This window comes from Trichomycterus rosablanca, chromosome 25, assembly GCF_030014385.1.
Source record: "Trichomycterus rosablanca isolate fTriRos1 chromosome 25, fTriRos1.hap1, whole genome shotgun sequence".
NCBI lineage: Eukaryota > Metazoa > Chordata > Actinopteri > Siluriformes > Trichomycteridae > Trichomycterus > Trichomycterus rosablanca.
In genome coordinates, this window is record NC_086012.1 from 15782179 (window position 1) to 15807365 (window position 25187).

General features: G+C 37.4%; 2 protein-coding genes and 1 long non-coding RNA gene across 3 annotated transcripts; 1 reads left to right on the forward strand and 2 right to left on the reverse strand.

Annotated features, from left to right (window-relative positions):
* Positions 1 to 398: 398 nt before the first annotated feature.
* LOC134302893 (uncharacterized) lies at positions 399 to 1595 on the reverse strand. Its single transcript, XR_010007594.1, has 3 exons — positions 1542 to 1595; positions 597 to 729; positions 399 to 436 (listed from the first exon to the last, which is right to left on the reverse strand). It is a non-coding gene; the product is annotated as an uncharacterized LOC134302893 (long non-coding RNA).
* Positions 1596 to 7907: 6312 nt separating this feature from the next.
* On the forward strand, positions 7908 to 13496 carry LOC134302522 (ATP-sensitive inward rectifier potassium channel 10). The gene is made up of 6 exons (XM_062987644.1): positions 7908 to 8015; positions 10379 to 10712; positions 11055 to 11266; positions 11621 to 11752; positions 11966 to 12143; positions 12572 to 13496. The coding sequence occupies exons 2-6, from the start codon at positions 10379 to 10381 to the stop codon at positions 12958 to 12960; spliced, it is 1245 nt and encodes a 414-aa protein (XP_062843714.1). The 5' UTR covers positions 7908 to 8015; the 3' UTR covers positions 12961 to 13496.
* A 10411-nt stretch (positions 13497 to 23907) lies between these two features.
* foxl2b (forkhead box L2b) lies at positions 23908 to 24822 on the reverse strand. The gene has a single exon (XM_062987478.1). The coding sequence runs from the start codon at positions 24820 to 24822 to the stop codon at positions 23908 to 23910; it is 915 nt and encodes a 304-aa protein (XP_062843548.1).
* Between the last annotated feature and the right edge of the window lie 365 nt (positions 24823 to 25187).

Sequence of the window (25187 nt, forward strand, 5' to 3'; positions counted from 1 at the left end):
GTGTTCAGTCCTTACAAACCCAATCATGTCCTCACAAACCAGCCATGTGTCACGTCTACTCATACACAAACTACTTAGCCTACTGACTGTACATAGATCGTACAGAGCACAATTTAAACATAATGAATACAAATATGAAATGACATCTAAATCACTCCTCAAAGTGTTACAAGTACTGTAATGATCACTGTTTCTGTGCTTCAGGAAACTGTGCTGACTTTTGTACCAAGTCCTCACAAACCAAACTGTGTTCTTATAAAGCAGTCTCAAGTCAGGTATACAAACACATATCCCTCATAACTGCCACAATGTTGAGCTGATCTAATTATGAATAGACTGCAATGAGTGAAATATTTATTTATCGGGATGTCTGATTCAAGATGGTCTTGAATTGTTGCGTTTCTTGAAGGATCCATCATCATCAGTGGCATCAATGCTGTTGAAAACAAAAGAATTAGTAGTAATTAAAAAAAAAAAATTTATCAATCAATTAATTTTTCCAACCTTAAAACTACAAATGATCTAACCTTCACACTTTCTGTGAAAGCAAGAAACAGAACTTTTATAAACCTACATTGAAAAAAATGAGTGCTCACCAAACAATTTCTCTATTGTGTTTGAAATCTTGTTCCCCAAAAGAGTTAGCATCTTTTCCTGTGATTAGCCGTCCTTTGTACTGTAAAATAAAACTTCCTTTCTCGATATTTACTTTTGCAAATATGCTACGACCTGAAAGAGGTCAGCAAAAAATAAATAAAATTAAAATTAGGTGACATTTCCTCAAGCAGATATTCTGACAATACTACTCTTACCTCATTCTGTTGTTAGTTACTTGACTTTTGCATAAAAAGCTAACCATCTTTATCTTAATTCCTAAATCCTTTTAAGAACCCTTTTGAAATCAACTGGCCAAATATAATTTAAAGAGAAAGGTTTTGTACTGTTATTTACTACTTGTTTAATAGGATTTTAATGTCATGTTTTACACTTGGGTTACATTCATGACAGAAACAGTAGTTACTCATTACACAAGATTCATCAGTTCAAAAGTTATATATAGTACAGTTCACAATATATATATATATATGTATATTGTCTCTAATTCCCCTCATTTGCATGTCTTTGGACTGTGGTAGGAAATCCAAGCGGACACGGGGAGAACATGCAAACTCCACACAGTAATAAGATAATATATAAAATTATATATATAATGTATGTAATATGTATGTATTTTTCCTTAAAAAGGGGCTATTCTAAGAAAGAAAGTTGTTTTCTAACGTCTCACCTGCCATGTTATGTGAATTACACATATAGTGTCTGGCCCTTTAAGAATGTTAAGTGCACTATAGGGGCATATGGAGCGAGTGTGTAGGGAAGAGATCTGAAATGGCACTGTCTCCGCCTGTGTTTCTGTTCTGTTAATCAGCGTTCTGCTTCATGTACTTTTAAGAAACGCAAATCACCACATTTCAAAGTAATTAATGTGTATTATTTTTACAAATAGGTGTTTTTAGAGGATATATTCAAAATAAAATACATACCAGGTGAAGGAATATGAGGAGATTCACCTCCTGAGGAACTGCTCTGGAGCTCCGCTGTATGTGTTCCGGGCGCGCGGCTGTGTGTATATTTTGGCGGGAGTGTGTATCCAGCTGACGCTCTAACTCACGATTTTGTCGATACACAAGCGCTTACACAAAACCGGTCTGAGGTTTACCGGGACCGTTCTTAAATAAACCAGTATCCATGGAACCGTTTATCATTTATAATATCTAACTACTGTAGTAGTTGTGTCTCAGAACTACCTACAGATCCAGTCTACTTTTATAAAGTGAAAATCACTAAAGGCTTAAAAAAACAGGATTAAACATGCAGGATTTACGGGGACACCAAAAGTGTCCTTATAAACCCAGAGTCCCCATAATGCTGGTATGTATTCAGGAATATTGTCCCCATAAGTCATACATACCAACACATACATACACACACACACACTCACACATACACACACACACACTCACACTCACACACACACACACACACATACATACACATACGCCCATACACACACACACACCCATACACACACACACACACATACACACACACTCACACACATACACACACACATTCATTCCGCAGTTATTCAATACCGCTGGTTACAGCAACACGTGCGTCAAAAGAAACTATTGCAACCTGGGGTGAAGTTTTCCTTTTTACAAAATCATTTCATTCATTTTTACGTACAGCGTCATCCTGATTAGGGTCGCGGTGGGCCTGGCCCCATGACAACATTCTTAACTTACTTTATTAATGTGTATACCGATCAGACATAACATTATGACCACCTTCCTAATATTGTGCTGGTCCCCCTTTTGCTGCCCCATACACAACAAACTGTGATGCACTGTGTATTCTGACACCTTTCTATCAGAACCAGCATGAACTTCTTCAGCAGTTTGAGCTACAGTAGCACGTCTGTTGGATCGAACCACAAGGGCCAGCCTTCGCTCCCCACGTGCATCAATGAGCCTTGGCCGCCCATGACCCTGTCGCCGGTTTACCTCTGTTCCTTTTTTGGACTGCTTTTGATAGATGCTGACCACTGCAGACCAGGAACTAGCCATCACAATTTGGCCCTCGTCAAACTCGCCTTAATCCTCACGCTTGTTCATTTTTCCTGCTTCTAACATCAACTTTAAGGATAAAATGTTCACTTGCTGCCTAATATATCACACCCACTAACAGGTGCCGTGATAAAAAGATAATCAGTGTAATTCACTTCACCTGTCAGTGGTCATAATGTTATGCCTTGTCGGTGTATGTGTGTGTGTGTGTGTGTGTGTGTGTGTGTGTGTGTGTGTGTCAGCAACCATCACTGAAAAAGCTCCCGAATGATTAATCAACTCTCAAGTTGACATATGAGGTAACTATGAGTAATTTTGAAATCAGTGGACTTTACAGTGGAGGCAGAACTAACCACATTTACATAACGTTATCGGAACGCAGTTTTTGGTTTGGCCTAGTCTGAGAGACAAAATGATCAGAAACAACAGGTGCATGATAAAGACAGAGCATCCTATTTATCTTTTAGATAGAAATTACAAGAGTTCCCACTGCATTCTTTCCTTCCCCTATCTTGTGTAGCATACTGTTTTAACAGATATGGGTCACTGTGTTCTGCACCCTGAGGTGTATTGAGACACTACAATAAAACAAGTTTGAGGGATACATAAACATGAATCAATTTTTAGCTCCAAAAATGTGCAATTTGCTCCTAGTTTAATATTAAAGGAGTTGGGATGAATTTACTCAACAAATAGCAATTATGTTAAAAAGTAATAAAAGGGTTATAAGCTTCCCAGTTGTCAGGTTCAAAATTATTAAACAACCATGGACTGGAAGAGACAACATCTTAAAGAACTGGATCATTTTGTTCTTAAAGAATGACACAACATCTTACCATAAAACATTCAGTACTTGTATAATTCCAAAAAGGATTCAAGCTTAATAACTGAAAGAAATGAATAGTTACGTGTTTTATCTGTCCCCTTGTGTATTTGTTCATGAGTATGTCTGACTTGGTGAGGAGCTAGACCGTGGGTCTGGTGGTTGGCATTCCGATATTTGAAAACTTCTCTGCCGACTACCACATTCCTGTTGAGTTGCTTAGCCTGAAACTGTGACAGCAATAACTGCTTACTGCAAAAAATCCACAGCTCACAAGGTGCCCAGCTAAAAAGTTTATCTAAGAATATAACTAGCAAGGCTGGCAAAGCACTTTTAAAAAAGGAAAGGTTTCTTTCAGGCACATTAAGTTTACACAGCTTTCCCACATGATAACCTGTAACAAATCACACCCATAAAACAAAGTTATAAATTATATGTTATTTGGTTAACAATGTTTAAGCAAAGTTTAGAGCTATAAAACTATTGAAGCATATGTTATATTTGATTTGTATGAGGAACAAACATCAAGGCCCCAGAAAACTGCCAACTTGAGTAAGAATCATCTTTCAGAAGGGATTTTTTCTCACATTTACTCACTGTATTTTACTTTATGACATTCTGATAATTTATGCAGTCATTATCTATGCAGTACTGTCTTTTTTCTTTTTATTTCTATTTTAGAAAAATTACCACAAATTTTATCTAAGCCAATCTTTGCAAATTTATTTGGCACACTTGGATGAGAGTTCAAACCCCTTACATTATATATAAATATACTTGCGCAAACAGATCCTTGTAATGTGACAGTGTTGATGGGACTGACAGGGGGGAGGTAAAAACATTTCCACTTGTTCACAGATAACTGTAATGTTGTGAGGACTGAAATCTGTCTTTTCCTAATACTGTGGTAGATGCTAACACCTCACCATGGCAGGTGTAGCTCCATACCTGAGACCTTTTTTTTTTTTGTGCCAAATCTGGAAATAATGCATAGGTAGGGTGACCATACGTCCTCTTTTTTGCACTTGAGTCTGCACTTGCTATTTTCTGTGTGTGTTTTTGCACTGATTTCATCTTTGTTTCTAGGTCTTTTTTTTAAGGAGTTTTTGCATTTTACCACGACAGCTGCAGATCAATGGACTGCACGTCTGTCTTGTTAAAAAAGTCTTTGCCTGATTATGAAACAGCGCAGCGTGACGGCAGCACATTCTGTCTAAATTACTCAGCAAGCACTAGAAGACACATCTTACTGTGGGGTTTCTACTGATGGGAGCAAGTAAATTAAAGTTAAAAACACTCCAAATAAGTCGGCTGATACGATTGTGCAATGCATCAGTACATCAAAGAAACTAAAACATTAAAACATTTTATTTATAGTTGACAACTGTTTTTTTAATTTGTTGTTATTATTGTTTAGGGCTAAACGCTGAATGGAAACGAATAAGATTATCTGGCCATAAAGGCATTTGCTAGCTGTCTTGTTCAAGAGTATCTGTATATGTATTACAGCTCAATTACATAGTTGGATGGTTATTGATGCATTTGTCAACTATTTAAACCTCTACCCCATACACATTGCCATGGTGCCACCAATCACATTAAATAATCCAAAACCAAAATATGGCTTGTGATAACTAGCTTTAGCCCATGCTGTAAGCTAATGTGAATTGTAGGGTCCTTACAGTGTTCCACTCTGTCTGTTTTCGCCATTAAAGTTAACACCAGGATCTGCCAGAATGTCGAATCAACAGCTGCAGCAGCACACGGCCTTAAAAATGTGCTCAGCAGTTAGCGCTAGCCCATAAATTCCCCACCTAAGCATGTGTTTTGTCGCTCTTATACGGGCATTGGTGGCAAATGCTGTATAAAACAGCTGCTAAACAGAACTTTGTCAATAACACAGGTTTTTAGGTGAAGATTATGTATAGACAGTGTTGAGTTGTATTTTAACAAGGTCACATTGAGGAGTCTTAAATCATCTTTGTTCTGCCTTCACTCATTATACCACGCCCATCTCACGTAACACCACGCCCCCTTTCGCGTAATACCACGCCCTAGTGTGTGTGCCCTACCACTCGGTGACTAAAACATGTGAAACTAAGTAAGATTTGAATCTGCAAACATAATATCTGCAACAACATATAATTACAATATTATTACAACAGACTGAAGTATGATTACAATATTCTATATGTCATTTAATATATAATATAATAATTTATACTAAAGAATTGCAAAATAGATTTGAATTTATATTTAAACTGAATAAACCTTTTCATACACTTATAATGTTATTTTGAAAACAGTATTGTATTTTTAGATGAAGACTTTTTTCTAATTAACAAAACGTTTGTTTGGCTTCTGTGATGCTAGTGTAGAAATCATACCAAGTTCCCAGGGGTTCCACCAGGTGGCAGTGTCAGCCTAAACCTCAATGTGACACCGCATCCCTTTTAGTTTTAAAATTAGAATTTCAGAAAGCAAAACCCTCTACTAGTGAAAACATTTTATAGTTTGTTTTTTTTCAAGACCTGGGAATTCATCAGCCAACAATTATACCATCAATAATCTTCAGTTTTTTATACTGGTCAGGGTTGCTGTGGGGTCAACACAAGGAATCCAAGGAATACATGAGGGTGTGTGTGTGTGTTTGAGTGGCACTGGGTCCACCACAGTCCTCACCAAGATGAATGTGTTAGTAAAAACAAACGGATGAATGTATAAAGTAAGAAGCTTTTATGAAATTTTGATTTTAATTTCTGCAACACACTCGAAAAAGTTGGAACAAGGGCAAATATGAGTGAAAGGTTTATTTATTATTAAAAGAGTATTTAAGTTACACTGTTTTAAATAATTCCACAATCAGCAGGTGAAACTTAGTAAACATACCTCTGTCCAAACATTTGTTTAACAATGTTGCAGACATCACATTCTACATTTATACTTTTGTCAGTTAAATATAGGTTCTAGAGAATTACCTGCATTGCAGCAATGCAATACCTGCATTGCCTTTTATTCAGTTCCTTCTTCTGTGGTAGGATTAAATGCCAATTAGGAGCCATGCATTCTTGCATCAACATCAATACCTGACCTCACAATGCTCTTTTGACTAAATTGACACAAACACCACCAAAACTGAAAATACTGCCCAAACAGTAAATTGGAAATAGGATGTTAAAGAAGCTTATGGTCAGGTGTTTACATATATTTGGCAAAATCGTATATTTCATTGAAATTGTTCAATGGGATAGAGAAAGAACTTTGAAAGGCTTTCTCTCCGGTTCTCTTGTGGATTTTGGCACCTTTGTGTAGGGGCTAGATTTCTGAACATTCTGTTCAGTGGAGATGCGTGAGGTGGGAAACTGCCCACCACAGTCTAAAGAGAGTTTATAAACCTCAGAGAAAAGATCTTCATGCTGCTTAGTGCTCTATAGAGCCAGCGTCTCAGAAGGAAATGTTTTGTTCCTTGCATCTCTACAGGAAATAGGGTCGAGACGCCTTATAAACTGGCCAGCTAACACAAATACAGAGGAGTGAAATAATAATGACGCCTTTTAAGTAATTGATATTGCATATTTGTCACACAAAGGAACAAAGTTATCCAAAAGCCAATTTAGCTACAGTCAGCCACATCAATTATAAATATCACTCACCTTAAAAGAAACAATATTCCACTATCTAAAACAATCTGTGAGAAAATTGAAATTGACTAGGACTGGACTGAACCGCAGTAGGAGCCATTATCTCCAATGGAGGAAACTTGGAACAGTTGCCAATCAACTTAATAATGACTGGCCTGCTGAAATCTTCCCAAAAACTCAGGAACAAGTCATCCACAAAGTTACTGAAGATCCCAACAAATGCAGACCATGAAGCCTCAGCTAAGGTTAATATTTATGACAATACAAAATGGGATTTATGGATTTAAGAGAACACTAATAAACACAATGTTTGGCTAGGTAATTGCTTATATGGTCTAATAAAACATTCATGACGTTTTTAGGAACCCATTCTATTCATTCACTAACTGCTTTATTCTGATTGGGTTCATGGAAATTCTGGATGTAGGGCAGGAACACACCTGAGCAGGAAAACACACTCTCACCCAATTATTTACTTACTCACACAACCATTTAGATTAGCCAGTTCCTTATCTTCATGTTTGGTAACTGAACCCTGGGAGAACATACCAAATTCGATACACTCACACTCCACCAGCTGTGCCACTGCCCCCCCCAACAAAGGAAGCTATTAATAATAATCAGACGTTTGTATCTGCAGCTTCTTTGTTTTTGCTTCCAATGGACGTCCACAAACTGTTCAGCTCCAGAACTTGTGGAACTGTGAACCCCAAATCCCAGCTGTGGGCGGAGTCTCCACAAAAAGACTGTCAGAGACCCGTGACGTGTAACTGCTTTAAGAACTTTAGTTCCCTTGTTTGGCTGCAGGTTGGATGTGAGGAGTTTGGCGCAAACTGCGCAAAAAACAAACCAACATGAGGACCAGCTGCTGAATCGGGGACAAACGTACAGGTGTTGTACATTTTGCGTGACCACAGTTACAAGGTAAGTTTCACCTGCACCTTTACACCATGGGCGTAATGGTTAAACAGTTGGTGACAGTAAATAAACAATGCCATGATTTACTGCGCTGTATGACAGGGGAGAGCGGGGCTGGTTGACAGAAAGATGTTAGTGTGAGGAGAACTATCACGAAATTATGTGGACACCTGACAATGACCTCGTTTGACATTAGTATGGAGTTGCACCCTCCCCTTATGTATATTATGTTTTTCTGGACCATGCTTTGTGCACATGGAGTCATGCTGGAACAGAAAAACTGTCAGCTCCCTATGCGCCCACCTTTTAATCAATTTGTGCAAATTTCACACTTCAGTGCTTCAGATATCTAAAGACAAAAAGTAACGAAAAATACATTTTAAATGATAATTTATTAAACAACAAACAAACATCACATGCAAACGAAAAATGATGAAAAATGTATATCTAGAAAGAGTTAGATAGCTATTTCTAAGGCTCTGGGACTCCAGGGAAACACAGTAAGAGCCATGATCCCCAAGTAGAGAAAACTGAGGTGAAATTATTAATGTTGCTCCTTTCCAAAAAAAAACATAAGAGGGACTGTTCAGGCATCAGTCCGTGGTCTAAAGCTAGAGGATAACCACCTCATAATGATAAAAACAACATTAATAAATGAAAGCAATTCAGCAAAAAATGGTTTATAATTTCTCCACAGTGATATGAAAGACTGATTTTTAGTTATTAGAAGCTTTTGGTTACAGTTGTTGGTGCTAAAGTTGGCATTTTTGTTTAACATAGGCAATACAGGTGTTGCATAATCATTTATTTCATATTAAATTAATGTTAAACTGTTCTTTTCTTACATTACATTGTGTATAAGAATCTAAAACAAAATATAAATATAGTGCAGGCAAAGGGGGCAAATACTTTTCATGGCACTGTATATTGTTAGACCTCCCTAGAGCAGGCTGGCTGAGGAAGAGAGAAAGAAAGGGCAGGATTGCTGAGTGTAGGAAAGGGGATGCTGGAGAAAGGTACAATTGAGGCTGGCCAAGGGGGATTATTATCCACTTTGGACTACTAATGAGGGTGCATGTGGGGCCTTTTTGTTAGGCCTCCTCCAACTCGCTCTTTCTTCTCCCTGTTTCTGTCTGGGTTTGTTTCCTTCTTGCACACTACATAAACATGTCACTCATCTGCTGTTCATTTATTCATTCATTTTCTCTTTTAACTATGTTATCCTGGTCAGGGTTGCAGTGGTTGCTTTATTAACTCAGAAACAAACCCTGGACAGGCCAACAATCAATGACAATGACCTAGGGCCAATTAAAAGCAGCAAACTGTTTCCACAAAATTGGAACCACATCAATTGGAATTAAGATCTATGGGCTATTTAAAACAACCAATCCACCTTCTGCATGTTTTTGAAACATCAAAGGACCATGGAATGCTTGCTAGAAACCCATGCAAACACTGATAGGACAGGTGAAACATAACCACTCTAACCACCATACAGACTTGTTGAGAAAGCAAATCGACCCACCACTTTGACTTTTAAAGACCATTAGCTAGCCATGATAATAGCCATAGCAGCTGACATGGCGTTAAGAATTAAACGACAACAACAGCAACAACAAGTGAAACTCCTCACAGAAAGTGAACAGAGACAAGAATCGAACCCAGCTCACGAGGACCCATGTTGCTTTGCATCCCCCACTTTACAAGCTGTGTCAATTCACCCCACATCTGATGTCTCTTATATTTACTCTTTATTGTTCAAACTTACATTACAAGATGGAACCACCGCACCCCTGATCAGAGTAACACTAAATGAATGACAAATTTGGGTAATAGGGTTACACTGTTTTACATGCTGGTTGCTGAATTAACATTCAGGTGGGTACGAACACCTACGCAATGTGCTCACTTCACACTTGGAGTGAATACACTATCGACTATAATAAAGACTCGAGAACAGTTGACAGGAACTAGATCTCCATCTGTGCTAGCAGGTCCAGCAGCACAAAATGAACAGGATGAAGAGTAGAGCAGAGATGGATGAACATCCTGAGAACTTTGTGTGAAAGTAACTGTTTTTGTTCGAATGCCTCATTCAAATCTGTTCTTTTTTCAGCAACAAGCGGGCTCTGTGTGTATAAAGTAGCTCCTGTGTTAAGTAATACCCCTTTCCTTTTAATTCATCAGATAAACAGGGTTGCCAGGTTAATTTCAGTGGTCAGATGAAGGACTGCTGCCCACTACTGACAACAGATATGCTGTAATTTTTTCCAGTCAGAATAAAAATGTATTGTTTAAGTATTTAAAAAGCACTTTGCCACAGTTGAAAATAACTAAGGCTTTACATTGTTTAGTTTTTTTCTTTCCAGATGACATCCCCAAAGCCTACTTACCCCAATGTGGACGAAGTGTGCCACTCACAGACACAGACAGAGACCCTAAAGCCACTACTTGAAAGCCCTGGCTCTGGGATCGAGATGTTTCAGCTTCATCGACGTGTAATGTCCAAAGATGGACGGAGCAATGTGAGAGTGGAGCACGGCAGTGGATGGCATGCGCTATACCTGCGGGATCCCTGGACGACCTGTGTGGACCTGCAGTGGCGGTACAAGCTGCTTATGTTTAGCGCCACCTTTGTGGGCACTTGGTTTGCTTTTGGTCTGTTGTGGTACCTGCTTGCCCTGGTTCATGGAGACCTGCTGGGTGAGTAGGGTCTGCTCACGAAAAATCACTTTCTCTGAGGGATTAGTTTTAGCTAGTGCCTGACAGCATACAAACCCTAATTTTGGAATAACTGAGACGTTTTAATATGCAGTTTTAACAAGAATATGTGATTTGTTACTGGTCTTGAACCACGGCCAAAAATAAAAAAGAGAAACTGACCAACAGTTTTTAAAAACTGTTTCATGCATGTTTAATAATAATAATTTAAGTTTTCGGATTGAACATGTGGGTTTTAAGAAACAGTCATGGGCAAAGTCATGTTTGGTTTCAGTAAAAAAAAAAAAACTAACTATTGTTATGTCTGTATTTCACCCAACATAGAATACGATCCTCCAGCCAATCACACATTATGTGTAATGCAGATGCAGACATTGACCGGCGCGTTCCTTTTCTCCTTGGAGACACAGACCACTATTGGCTACGGCTTCCGATGCATCACAGAAGAGTGTCCATCCGGCATTGTCCTTCTCGTCATCCAGCTCCTTATCACCACTGGCTTGGAGATCTTTGTCACGGGGACCTTTCTCGCCAAGGTGCCGTTTCTGGGCCTTTTCTAATACATATAAATAAACAACAAACACAGGAGCGGATTTAGAGGAGTCAGTTTAGAGTGAAAAAATTCCCACGTGCCTGTCAGAAGACGCATCCAATGACTCCCACAAGTGCTTCATCTGGTCCTGATTTAACTGGTCTTAGCATAATGGTCCTGCTTTATGGGTTTGAAGGGATGGCATTTTCTCTCCTGATCCAAGTGACTTCAGCTTATCTTAAGCATTTAAACTCGTAGCTGTATTGTGAAAATTAATGGTGACACTTGACTGTTAAAATGCTGTTACTATAGACAGACCTCTCTTACTGTCTTCTCTCACTCTCTGCCCATATTTCAGCTGGCTCGACCGAAGAAGCGGGGTGAGACGGTTCGCTTCAGCCAGTACGCTGTAATAGCCAATCACAACGGGCAGCCGTGTCTTATGATCCGAGTGGCCAACATGCGCAAAAGTCTACTACTGGGCTGCCAGGTAACCACAATATTATATTATAGGGCTTCTGGGACTAAATGACTGGAACACATATGTATTTGTTCAAATTACTTTTATAAGTTTAATTATGACTTTTCTGTTTGTTGGCAAAATAGTCTTGTGGGTTCAAAATTAAAAAGGTTTTAATTTACTTACATGCACCTATGACATTCTGCACAGTAAAACGTATTGTTACTGATATTTACTTTGCAGGTAACTGGAAAACTGCTGCATCCTTGTGTGCCGAAGGAGGATGAGACGGTGCATCTAGACCAGAGAAATGTCCCGTTTAGTGTGGACACGGCTAGTGAAAGCCCCTTTCTTATCCTTCCCCTCACCTTCTACCACACCATTGATAATAACAGCCCACTCAGAGCTTGGGCCTCTAGGGGTACTGCTTTAATTGTTTTTATAGTTTGAAAATAATTTTATGCTTTAAGTTGTACATCCAAATAAAAAGAAATTTATAATGAAGAGGAAGATGTAACAGCATTCTGGCTATGATAAATGTGATGGAAACAGATAAACAGTAAGACATGATAAGGGTTAACACATGCTTCCTCCTAGACTTCTTTTTAAACTTCTTTTAATTTGTCCCAGGGCAGCTGAATATTCCTGGAGGGGCTTATGTATACACAAACTCTTGCCCCTGATTTGCTGTTGTCAGTCTAATTGATAGGAAAGAACAAAATTAATTTATCTTACCCAGACAGCATAGCCAGTTTTGCTGTCTTGGACTCCCAGCCATATATAACAATGGAATGATTAGTTATTAATTTGATGTGCCAATTACAATCTGTTTCTGCTTTTCAATCCCAGGTGGTGGCTCTACAGAGACAGATCAAGCTGATTTTGAGCTCTTGGTAATGATGAGCTCCACAGTGGAACCGACCTCGGCCACCTGCCAGGTGCGCACGTCCTACCTGGCAAAGGAGATCCTGTGGGGCTATGAGTTCCCACCCATCATCTCTCTCTCTTCCAAAGGGAATTATGTTGCTGATCTCGCGTATTTCGACAAGGTTGTAAGGGCTAAAACTCCGCTGCTTTTTCAAGAGTTTGTGCCAGATAGTCAGCAGGGTTACTGTAGTAGTAACAGGGAGGTAGAGGAAGGGAATCAGGAGAAGATTCAGCTGGAGAGGAGTTATAGAGAGGGAGAAGGAGAAAGAAGAGGTCGTAATTCCACAGGAGTAAGAGTCAGTAATGTGTAATGCACACAAACACACACATACATATTGTTGAAGTCAAAAGTTTACATACACTGTTTAGGACATGCATGTCATGGCAGTTATTATATATAAATGTTTTTGGAACAGTTTTTTTTTTGGAACTTGAGGATTTTAACACTTTCAAGAATGCAATTTAATTTTATTGATTTAGTGGTCTACACAGACATGATTGGCAATGTCTGGAGGTTGGGAATGGGTTTGCTGAAGGCCTGCGATGGATTGGCACCCTGTCCAGGATATTCCATGACTAACTTAATCAAATTTAATCAAATTAGTCAATGACAATAAAATGACAATGATAAAATGAGAAACAGTAGCCTTTTTGCCAAGCTCAGGTAGAACTATTCCATGCACTTATAACAGGTAGATTTAAACTAGCTCTTTCTATTTGGGCACAACAAACTTACCCGCTGTAGGCATAATTAATAACTAGGAATAAGGAGCCCATGTTACAAAGTTTAACAACATGTTGGACCTTTGTACATCACCAAAATAAATGAATAAGTTGAATAAGTGAATAAGTAAGTTGCTAGAAACATACAAAACAATTATGTTAAAACTCAAATTTGGGATTTTAGCAAAGAAGTATGTTTATGTTTCAATCGGAAAAAGAACAGTTGTTAAAATTGTATGTAACATTTTGACTTTAACTGTATGTACAGTGTATCACAAAAGTGAGTACACCCCTCACATTTCTGCAGATATTTAAGTATATCTTTTCATGGGACAACACTGACAAAATGACACTTTGACACAATGAAAAGTAGTCTGTGTGCAGCTTATATAACAGTGTAAATTTATTCTTCCCTCAAAATAACTCAATATACAGCCATTAATGTCTAAACCACCGGCAACAAAAGTGAGTACACCCCTAAGAGACTACACCCCTAAATGTCCAAATTGAGCACTGCTTGTCATTTTCCCTCCAAAATATCATGTGATTTGTTAGTGTTACTAGGTCTCAGGTGTGCATAGGGAGCAGGTGTGTTCAATTTAGTAGTACAGCTCTCACACTCTCTCATACTGGTCACTGAAAGTTCCAACATGGCACCTCATGGCAAAGAACTCTCTGAGGATCTTAAAAGACGAATTGTTGCGCTACATGAAGATGGCCAAGGCTACAAGAAGATTGCCAACACCCTGAAACTGAGCTGCAGCACAGTGGCCAAGATCATCCAGCGTTTTAAAAGAGCAGGGTCCACTCAGAACAGACCTCGCGTTGGTCGTCCAAAGAAGCTGAGTGCACGTGCTCAGCGTCACATCCAACTGCTGTCTTTGAAAGATAGGCGCAGGAGTGCTGTCAGCATTGCTGCAGAGATTGAAAAGGTGGGGGGTCAGCCTGTCAGTGCTCAGACCATACGCCGCACACTACATCAAATTGGTCTGCATGGCTGTCACCCCAGAAGGAATCCTCTTCTGAAGTCTCTACACAAGAAAGCCCGCAAACAGTTTGCTGAAGACATGTCAACAAAGGACATGGATTACTGGAACCATGTCCTATGGTCTGATGAGACCAAGATTAATTTGTTTGGTTCAGATGGTCTCAAGCATGTGTGGCGGCAATCAGGTGAGGAGTACAAAGATAAGTGTGTCATGCCTACAGTCAAGCATGGTGGTGGGAATGCCATGGTCTGGGGCTGCATGAGTGCAGCAGGTGTTGGGGAGTTACATTTCATTGAGGGACACATGAACTCCAATATGTACTGTGAAATACTGAAGCAGAGCATGATCCCCTCCCTCCGGAAACTGGGTCGCAGGGCAGTGTTCCAGCATGATAATGACCCCAAACACACCTCTAAGACGACCACTGCTTTATTGAAGAAGCTGAGGGTAAAGGTGATGGACTGGCCAAGCATGTCTCCAGACCTAAACCCAATAGAACATCTTTGGGGCATCCTCAAGCGGAAGGTGGAGGAGCGCAAAGTCTCGAATATCCGCCAGCTCCGTGATGTCGTCATGGAGGAGTGGAAAAGCATTCCAGTGGCAACCTGTGAAGCTCTGGTAAACTCCATGCCCAGGAGAGTTAAGGCAGTTTTGGGAAATAATGGTGGCCACACAAAATATTGACACTTCAGGAACTTTCACTAAGGGGTGTACTCACTTTTGTTGCCGGTGGTTTAGACATTAATGGCTGTATATTGAGTTATTTTGAGGGAAGAATAAATTTACACTGTTACATAAGCTGCACACAGACTACTTTTCATTGTGTCAAAGTGTCATTTTGTCAGTGTTGTCCCATGAAAAGATATACTTAAATATCTGCAGAAATGTGAGGGGTGTACTCACTTTTGTGATACACTGTATGTGCCAACCACTTACTGTATTTAGGAAACTGAACTGGGACTACTGTAAACTAGCTGCACTTTAAAGGGTTTGACCTTGTTGACCTGCTTAAATGTAAAGCATATATGATGCTAGTACAGCATACAGATTACCTCTAGATTTGAAGCAAAATAATATAGAATTATAGCTGGCTATTTTAAGAAGAGTAACTATTTTAATTTTATGATATAGACTACCATAACATATAAATATTCATGAATATACAAATATACACAACAATATACAAACACCCTCATGTCCTCCTGCCATCCCATGTCATTTGGTCCTGAATTTATTTCAATAAACCAAAACCTACCAGCTGTAACTACTAAACATCACGGTGGGATGATTGAGACAACATCTCCCTCTAGTGGCTGTATAGCAGTTTTTACATTAATAAAACATTTATAGGTTCAGAGCTCAGAGACGCTGCTGGGTGGGTGTGCACATCCTGGACTTGGACTGTTTACAATGATGTATGAGTCTTCTACACTGTCGTTTTTGTTTTGACTGGGTCAAAGAGGTGCTTCTTCATTCAGATTTGCACTTTTCTCCTGTGTTAATGCCATGTGTCTGTGATTTTCTAAATCATGGTATTTGTATTGAACAAATTAACCATACATTAAGTTAAACACGATTAATTAAAATTATTAAATGTTAATCAGTTGAAGGCACATCATCGGTTTTGGTCTGTATGTTTAAATGTGAGGAGAATATTTACTCATGTTGGTTAATAGTGTCTCATGTTTGATTTCTGGATTGTTACTACAGCATGTTTTGTCAGTGTTAACATTGTCATTGTTGTTTATTTTATACACTGGAAACATCACTAAAATAAAATGGTAATAAACTGGTGTTTTAAGTATTAACATTTTGGTGCCCTCAGTGGTATATCTGGTATACATTCACCTTCCTTTAGTGCAAAGCAAATTGTGCTGGCTGACAGTACATTTCATGGCATCAAGTTGTATATAATGCCAGTCTTGGTATTTTAATGAATGCTGCTATTGTTATTTTTTGTGACAGAATAATTGACACACAAACTTTTTTGTCCAGAAAAACAAGAAGGAAAAAAAAAGAAATAATGAAAATATACATCCAGAAACTGCTGTTGTAGAAAGCGCTATAATGCCATTTAACTTTGTGGCATGTACTCACAATTTTTCATAATGGATTAAGCTTGAGCACAGCTTCTCTGTGTCTGTATAAATAAACTAATAATATCCTTCTGATTTTCATTTGTCAATGCTATCAGCAGCAAACAGCAGAAGGGGAGCAATTTTTTTTAAGTAGCAGCTTCTAAGCCCATGATACAGTAAAGCTGACTTGACTGTGAACAATATCACCAATGTATCAGAAACGTTTAATTCATGTCAGGCCTGTCAGTGAGTCTAGAATTACATCTGACCATCCGGACAAATTTATTTGCAGCATAAGGTGACAGTTTGGGATTTTTTTCGCCTTTGATTATCCCCTAAATTGGTCATGTGACCAGTCAGAATTTATCTGTATTGATTTTTAGCAACCCCACCTTTGTAGGACAAGTGGGCTCAAACCATGCCAACAAAATACTCCCCACAGCATCTGCACTCATTATAGTCCTTAATTCCACTGTTTTTCTTTAATCTGTCACAGTGTGTAGGTTCATAATAAGTTTACGATAATAATGTCTTTTACTGATTAGTCAGTTTTTATTTCCTCCATAAGAAACTCATTAATGCCATTTAAAGCTCTGGTGCCATAATATTGAGCTTTTTCTCAAAAGAACAAAACATTTTAAACTGAAATCCCTCATTGACATTGTTTGTAGATCTCACAGCTTCAGAGCTTTAAAACCTAAGACATATGGATTCCATTCTAGGAATTTGGCTGAGGTAAGATATACACTACTGATGTAGTTTGGAAACACCTTACCTTTTTTATAACGACTGATGTGCAGTGACCGCAAACACCTCTCGAAGTAGCGCAAGAAATTTGGAGATGAAGGAGGCAGCAGTGTGTGTAATGGAGCCTGTCCAGTCACCCGACCCCATCCTAATCAGAGTCAGCTGAGAAGAATTGGATTAAAAGAAAGTAAAGATTAAAAGAAAGTGGAGTCCAACCAAGGACAGGAGAGTGAGGATGATTCCAAAACCCCCAAAGACCCTGCTGGAGACAAATTTGTTCAGAAAGAGGGAGCAGTTTCAGATTAATACTGACCTGTTATGGGGGGACTCTCCAAACCTTTCCCTCAAGAGGCATCACTGGTTGCTTCAAAAATATTCGCAAAAACTATTTTATTAAAGGAAATATGCAAGCATACAATATAGTCAAAGCCATTTATTTAACAAATAATTTATTTATAATACAAACATAATTAAGAAAACATTATTTGCATACATACATACATATATCCTGTTCAACGGTTTTAATTTCGTCAGTGTTCATTTCTTACATTTTTTTTTATTTTAATTGAGTATTTCTCTGTATTTTTGTATTTATGTCGTTTTCTGCCTTTGTTTTGTTCCATATTATGATGAGACACAGACTGCCACCCCCAGTGGACAGCGGTAATACTGCAGGAGACAATCAAGTTATTTTATATTATTAAACAATAAAAATAGATTCGTTTATTCGTTAATACATTAATTCATTTATTGTCTGTTCTACCACTGTTTTGTCCTATTCAAAGTCCCGGTGGGTCTAATTCACTGGATGAAAGGCAGGAAACACCTCGGACAGGTCGTCAGTTCATCACAGGACACACACACACACACACACACACACACACACACACACACACACACACACACACACACACACATACCTGGTGCAATTTTAGTAGCTCCAATTAACCTGACTGCATGTCTTTATTCTTGGGAAAGGAAACCAGAACACATCGAGAAAACCAACGCGGACAGAGGGAGAACATGCAAACTCTCGCCGGGAATCAAATCCAGGCCCTTCTTGTTGTGCGGTGACAGTGTCCAGTGCGCCACTTTTCAATAAATAACATTTCGTATGAAGTATCTTTAATAAAAGCCTTAATCTAATAAAGGTCGGGGTAACAATATTATAATGTAGATGTTGTTTATTACTGGAGTAATTACTCGTCCGCTATTTGCCATATTTACATCATGATTTCTGTCATATCAGCCAATAATTTTCAAAATTATAGGTATTTCTTTAAAGAAATAGTTTAACACAATTTTTGTCCTTTTTTTCATTTATGGACCTTGACACTATATTAAATATATTGTGGCATGAGCGAAAACAATCGATTTTCAAAAGGGAAGAGTTATGATGGGATATGTTTAAATACAAAAAAAAGCTGTGTTTTAGGATTTTATTTATGAGAAAAACATAACCAGAGTATTACACTGCATTTTCAGTGTATGTGCTTTTTTGGAGTTTAGATATACAGGAGTTGTTGACAGGAATCACCCATGTTTAACTATAGGTAAAACTGAAAGAACTGCTGCAGGTGATGTTTACTTTTAGAAGATATACACAATACATCTAATACATATGTTATTATATAAAGTTCACACTAAATACCTGCATGTTTTAAATACTTAAAATAGTGTTTGTGCTGATGTTCATCAGCGTGCAGTGATAATCCACTCTGACTTGGTTAAAGAATGTAGTTTCACAGCTCTTGTGTAAGCAGTTGTCATGCTTTAGGAAAACACAACATATTATTTAAGCACTTTTTACGTTTGTCTTTACAGATTTTGAACAATTCCCGGACTTGTACCTTAACCAGACTGGCCCTTGCATTCAGACCAGTGTTTATAGTACTGTAAATACTAATGACCCTTATTCTTTCTGTTCAATAGAAACAGGGTGAAACGTGTAGAGTTCAATTTTATTACAATTCCAGGATTGAAAGAAAGGAACTAAAAATCTCCAAAGGTCAATACTACAAAATTTAATACTAGTAAAATGCGTTTATTTTTTAAAAATAACATAAACGAATAGAGCAAATATACAACATTTATTACAGCTTACATTATACAGTATATACTTGTTGTGGCCTATTTTAAGTCTTTAAGCATGTAATTTAGTTTGTGAACCTTTTTTAACATTCTTCTTCTTTTTTGTAATAATAATAATAATAATCACAATAATAATAATAATAATAATAATAATAATAATATCCATGCAATACTATACTTATATAGTTTATATTTATATAGTTATTAGTATATATACTATACTTATAGTATTGTAATACTATAATAATAACAAAAACAACATTACCAACAACAATATAATAATAATAATAATAATAACAATAATGATAATAATAATAATAAGGTTATTCCCGCCTGTAGTTATTGTTATAAAAATATTATATAAGTGATAAGAATATATAAGTATAGGTACATTTTTATTGCATGATGTTTCTGCGTAATTTGCATTATTATTATTATTATTATTACTATTATTATTTTTATTATTATTGTTATTATTATATTATAGCAACAACAACAATAATAATACTACTACTACAACTGATAATGATAATAATAATAATACAAATAATAATACGTGAGGTCAGATGGCTACAATCTAACGAAAATGATACTACAATATTATTTATTTTATTAATAGATATATAAGAATATATATATAAAAAAGAAGAATAGTTATTCAGGGGTCTAATACTCAATGCATACTCAAATAATTAGCATTTATTTTGCTCTTGTTAGTACATTAAATTACCTAAAAAGTTTTGTAACATGCAAGATTTTACTGCACAACCTCAAACAAATGTAGTTAAATCATAATATATTACATTCAAATAATAATAATAATAATAATAATAATAACAATAATAATAATAAAACTGTAGTAGCATTTGTTGTTGTAGCCCAATATAAAAATGTCGAATTAAACCGATGGCTGCACAGTTTGGTGATTTTCCTGCTGGACAGGTTACAGACCGATGTTATTTCAACAGAACTTGGTAGGGAAAAACCCTGTGTGGAATATGATTAATCCTGTTCTGTAAAGAGTTAAAAGGTGTTAGTGTCATTCTAAGTTTACTGTGATGCTTGAATGGTATTTAAATCATGTCACATTTTTCTCCCTAAACTCAAAAGAACGATTTTAGTTTCTTCCTTCTCGGTTAGTGAATGTTTTATAAACCTTACAGATCAAAACTCATGTACAATAATTTGAATATTCATATATATTTATAAAAACCACATAGTTCGTTGATACATAATAGTGTAGATAACTATTATTACTTAGTTACTTGGATATCTTAGATATTTCAAATAAAAATCCGTATTTGTACTTTTTGACGTTTTGCATTGTTGTTGTGTTTCTGCATTTTCAAATTTTACTAATTATGTCACGGTTAATACATTACCATGAAATAAAAATGTAAATTCAGAAAGAATTAATGATGTTTATCAGGTTGTTTCTGTGTCGATTTTCTTTGTTCTATCACTTTCTTTTGAATTTGTGCTAAAGCTACTGCTGTCAGCGTCCAAGCCCATATAGACATGGTTTATTTAAAACAAAAAAGAAGCAATGCACCAATTATGTAATGATGAAAAACATGCTGAATTTTGTCTTGTTTGTAAAATCAGATTTTTCTTCTGCATTTTTTCTTCTGCATTTCGTGTTTTTATTACCAGTATACCTGATCTTTTAAACCTTAATAATAATAATCTTAAATGACCTAAAATTGCATCTACTTTTCATTTTGCTGTTAAAGGGCAAGCTAAACTGTTCCAAGTTAACTAATCCGGTAACTAATCCAAGTTAAACTGGATAAATCAAGATAAATTAAAATGCTGGAATTTCCTGTCCTGAAAAAAGAATTAGTAAACAGTTTAATGTAAATTAGGTCCTTAATATTACAACAGTCAAATAATAGAAAAAATAGAAAAAGGCAAGCTAAATTATTGTAATAAACTTACTTTAACAAAGCTATATACTTAATACTTATGTTATAGTTTAAATACATTATTATTGTTATTGTCATTGTCATTCCTAATTAGCCTACTTTGCATTAAATGTTCACTCTTTGAATACACTGAAGAATTCACTGTCAAAATATACAGCCTTTTAAACGAAATAACTATTTTATGTATATATTTATTATCCAAAGATCTTTTTCTTAAATATGTTATAAAACACCCACACACACAACGGCTAAAAATTAGCAAACATTACTGCACAAGCAACAGCGATCTACAGGGAAATATATGACCAAGAACTTTTATTTCAAATAAGTGCCGGCTTAACATGATCCCAACAATATCAATATTTTAATAAAGTATCAAAACATAACAAACATAAGTCTGGTATTTTAATAACAACGATTATTTTCAACGATCTATAAAGCTAAGGTGTCAGTAAGCTAACAGGCTAATCTACAATGGAAGAGTAAACAACAGACTGGGACTGTCGGGCTCACAGGAATCATTAGAAATAACAATAAACTTTGCATTTAAAACACTGAACGAAGTTAAATCTACACATTTGAAACACTTTAGAAAGTCTGTTGGCAGTAATTACAATCTGATTTTCTTCTTTTTTTGTATTTAAGACTGAATGTGCGTTCTGAGGGCTGTTTCTACATGAAGCTTCAGCTCTCAATACAGTAAAAACAGACAGTTCAGCTGAAGAGAAAATAAAGAATATAAAGTTTATTGGGAGAGAAACCGTAGCTGTCCATTTAACAGTATAAATCTAACAGCAGATTTGAGTTCATTTACACAGTGATTGATTTCACATCTACTGTGTTTATGGTTAAAGACGTGGACCAGTCTGTTTGTGCCCAGCTTTTATATGCATAAATGTTATAACAAATGATTAATCTCTTACGAGTTATTTACAAAAAAGGTTGCTACAAAAGTGTCGATTTGTTAAAACAAATGTCCATTAAAGCTGCAATACGTAAGTCTTTGTGTATTAGTGAAATCAATTTTGGCCTTAATAGTCCTTCAGGTCACCTTAAAAGAAAACCTAAAATGTCGATGTAATTTTGGAGCAGTTTAGTCAGATGTGGAACATTTTTGTTTCTGTGACTCATGAGACTCGTTATTTCTAGTGACTTTGACACCATCAGATTTACCTGCAGAGACAGTTTAACTACAGTACCATATATAACTTATAACCTTGAGGTACATTTAGAAAAGGCACTTTAATTAAATAAAAGCTGTGGATGACTTTTATTACTTTCATGCCTGAATATTAATAATATTATAGTATTATAGTAATATTAAGGCAGTCAAGGAAAAACGAAACAAAACAATGATTTGTAAATCCTGCAACTCGTATTATATACATAAGCACTCATTTGGAGCTCATTTTGGGTCATTTGTCAAATGTCACCGAGGATTGATGTCACCATATTAATACAAATGGACGCAGAAAATGTATTTTTAGTTTTAGTTTTTTTAACTGTAAGTTACTGGCAACACATTTTAGTCCAGACAGGTTCATCCATACTTCAGTTCTTCAGGTATATTTTAGGAATGTCAGTAGAGTGAAAATTAAATAGCTTTTTAGGACACAGAGCCAAATTTGTAGTGTTTATCAAGCATGCAGCTGATATTTTGTCTTTTTGTGTCTGAAGGCTTTTTAAATAGAATATAATTAATATGCATAAATGTTATAGAAGCTTATGTAAGCAGTCACGAAATCGAATCAAATTTGATTTAATTTGGTCGACTAGCCAATCTTTTTACTTAAACATTCATCATCACCATATTCGATGTCATCCTACTTATAATGGTGTCTTTAAATTTTTTTGGCAGTAATACATTTTGTCCCTACATGTTGTACTATATATATATATATATATATATATATATATATATATATATATATATATATATATATATATATATATATATATATATATATATATATAAAGTTACGTATGCCAATTTAACTCATGAGATTTAATAAACGACAGCCTTCAGACACAAAAATGGCAAATGGTAAAATGTTAGTGGTACATTTTTGCGTCCAGAATGACAATTTTGAAACACATAAGCACATAATTCTCTTAAAGCCCTGTAATTCTCTCCTAAAAACTAAAATTTAAAACTTAATTTTGTGCAAAGTTTAAACACAAATAATGTTACATAAACATAACTGTGCTTTCAATTTATTTATTGGCATCAATTGTGTTAATATAGGTGTAATATATTTCATTTTTGTCTAAATTATACACAAACTTCGTGCTGCCGACTTGTGATTTTTGGTCAACTTTTAATTTTAACGAATATTTTAATACTTTGTTTTATGAATATGGACACAGAGAACTAAGAAGAAAATGATACTTTTAGAAAAATAATAATGAAATTATATGAGATAACATTTATGCATATTGACAAAACCTACTTTTAGTAAAAAATTGAAAACTTTCGGACACAAAGAGCCAAGTTTCGTGTTTGATCCATTTACGTCCAGCTAGACTGAATACGTTTTTAAGCATTTAAAAATAATTTCATTTATCTCTGGGTTTTAATTTTTTTCTATCTTTAAAAAGCTATACCCTGTCTCCATTTCTCACAGCAGGGAAATAAATGTAAAAGTGACCTTCCAGGCGGCCTGGAAAAAACGTCAAAACGTTCACAATACTGGGGTTCTTCTGTTTTAAATGTCAATCCGAGAGTGCAAGGCCGAGTGTTTGGGTTCGTGGTCCCAGTACGAGTACAGGTCGGTTGGCTGGCGGGCGGCGCACGCAAACTGGAGGCCGGTCGCGCTGTTCCCGAGTACGGGTGAGTGTGCGGGGGGCGCTGCGCTTAGCTGCTGCGTCTGGTGCTGGTGGTGATGGCTCACTCCGTTATACGAGTTCATGACGCTCGGGAGGCCCATGGCCTGCATGCGTGAGTACGGGTTGTAGGACGAGGCCGACAGGCCTTTGACGTTAAGGGCGCTCACGTCAGCGCTCGCCATTTGGCACGACGCGTAGGAGGACATGGGCGGCGGAGGCGGCGGCGGAGGAGGCTGAGCGAGCGACCACGCGTTGTTCATGAAGCTAGGCTGGATGTACTTGGGAGGCGAGAGGTAACCGTAGCCGTCTGCCCCGAACAAAGACTTTCCTGGCTGGAAGTGGGCCACCGGAGGCCTGAACGGGCGCTTCATTCGCCGCCGGCGCCGGTAATTTCCCTTTTCGAACATGTCCTCGCAGGCCGGGTCCAGCGTCCAGTAGTTACCCTTACGCTCGCCGCCGCCTTCCCGCGGTACTTTGATGAAACACTCGTTGAGGCTCAGGTTGTGGCGGATGCTGTTCTGCCAGCCCTTCTTGTTTTTCTCGTAAAAGGGGAACTTGGTGATGATGTACTGGTAGATGCCGGACAGGGTCAGACGCTTCTCGGAGCTCTCGCGTATGGCCATGGCGATCAGCGCCACGTACGAGTACGGCGGTTTCTGGGATGAGTCCGTTTTCTCCAAACTGGGCTCGGTACGAACCGGCTCGTCCTTGACGAACTCCTCGGTCTTCACTGCGTTGCTGTCGGGCACCATCAGAGCCACTGCGTCATCCTCTAAGCCGTGGTAAGATGCCATCGCTGCTGGAACATAACAAAAACAAACCAAAACATCAACACATAACACAAACCGGTACAGGTTGGCTTAGATAAAAGGCACGTGCCGCGCGAGCCACTGGTCTGTCCGGTAACGTACCGTGTAATTTAGGAATTAAGCTATCTCTTCTTCCTTAGCATGCCTTTTTACACCCAGAACTATTCTAGCTCCATGAAAAAGTTCTGAACGTGTCGTCGTCCGTGCCTCTCAAGTTTTGTGTCTCTAAACTGCGCGTCCGCAAACTCCAAAGCGCACCGCGCACTTGCACCACCGCGCACTTCTATCCTCTAAAAGCGCACAAACTGCTTTCGTCTGCGTCGTCCTGCTCTGACGATGCGCCTGTTCCG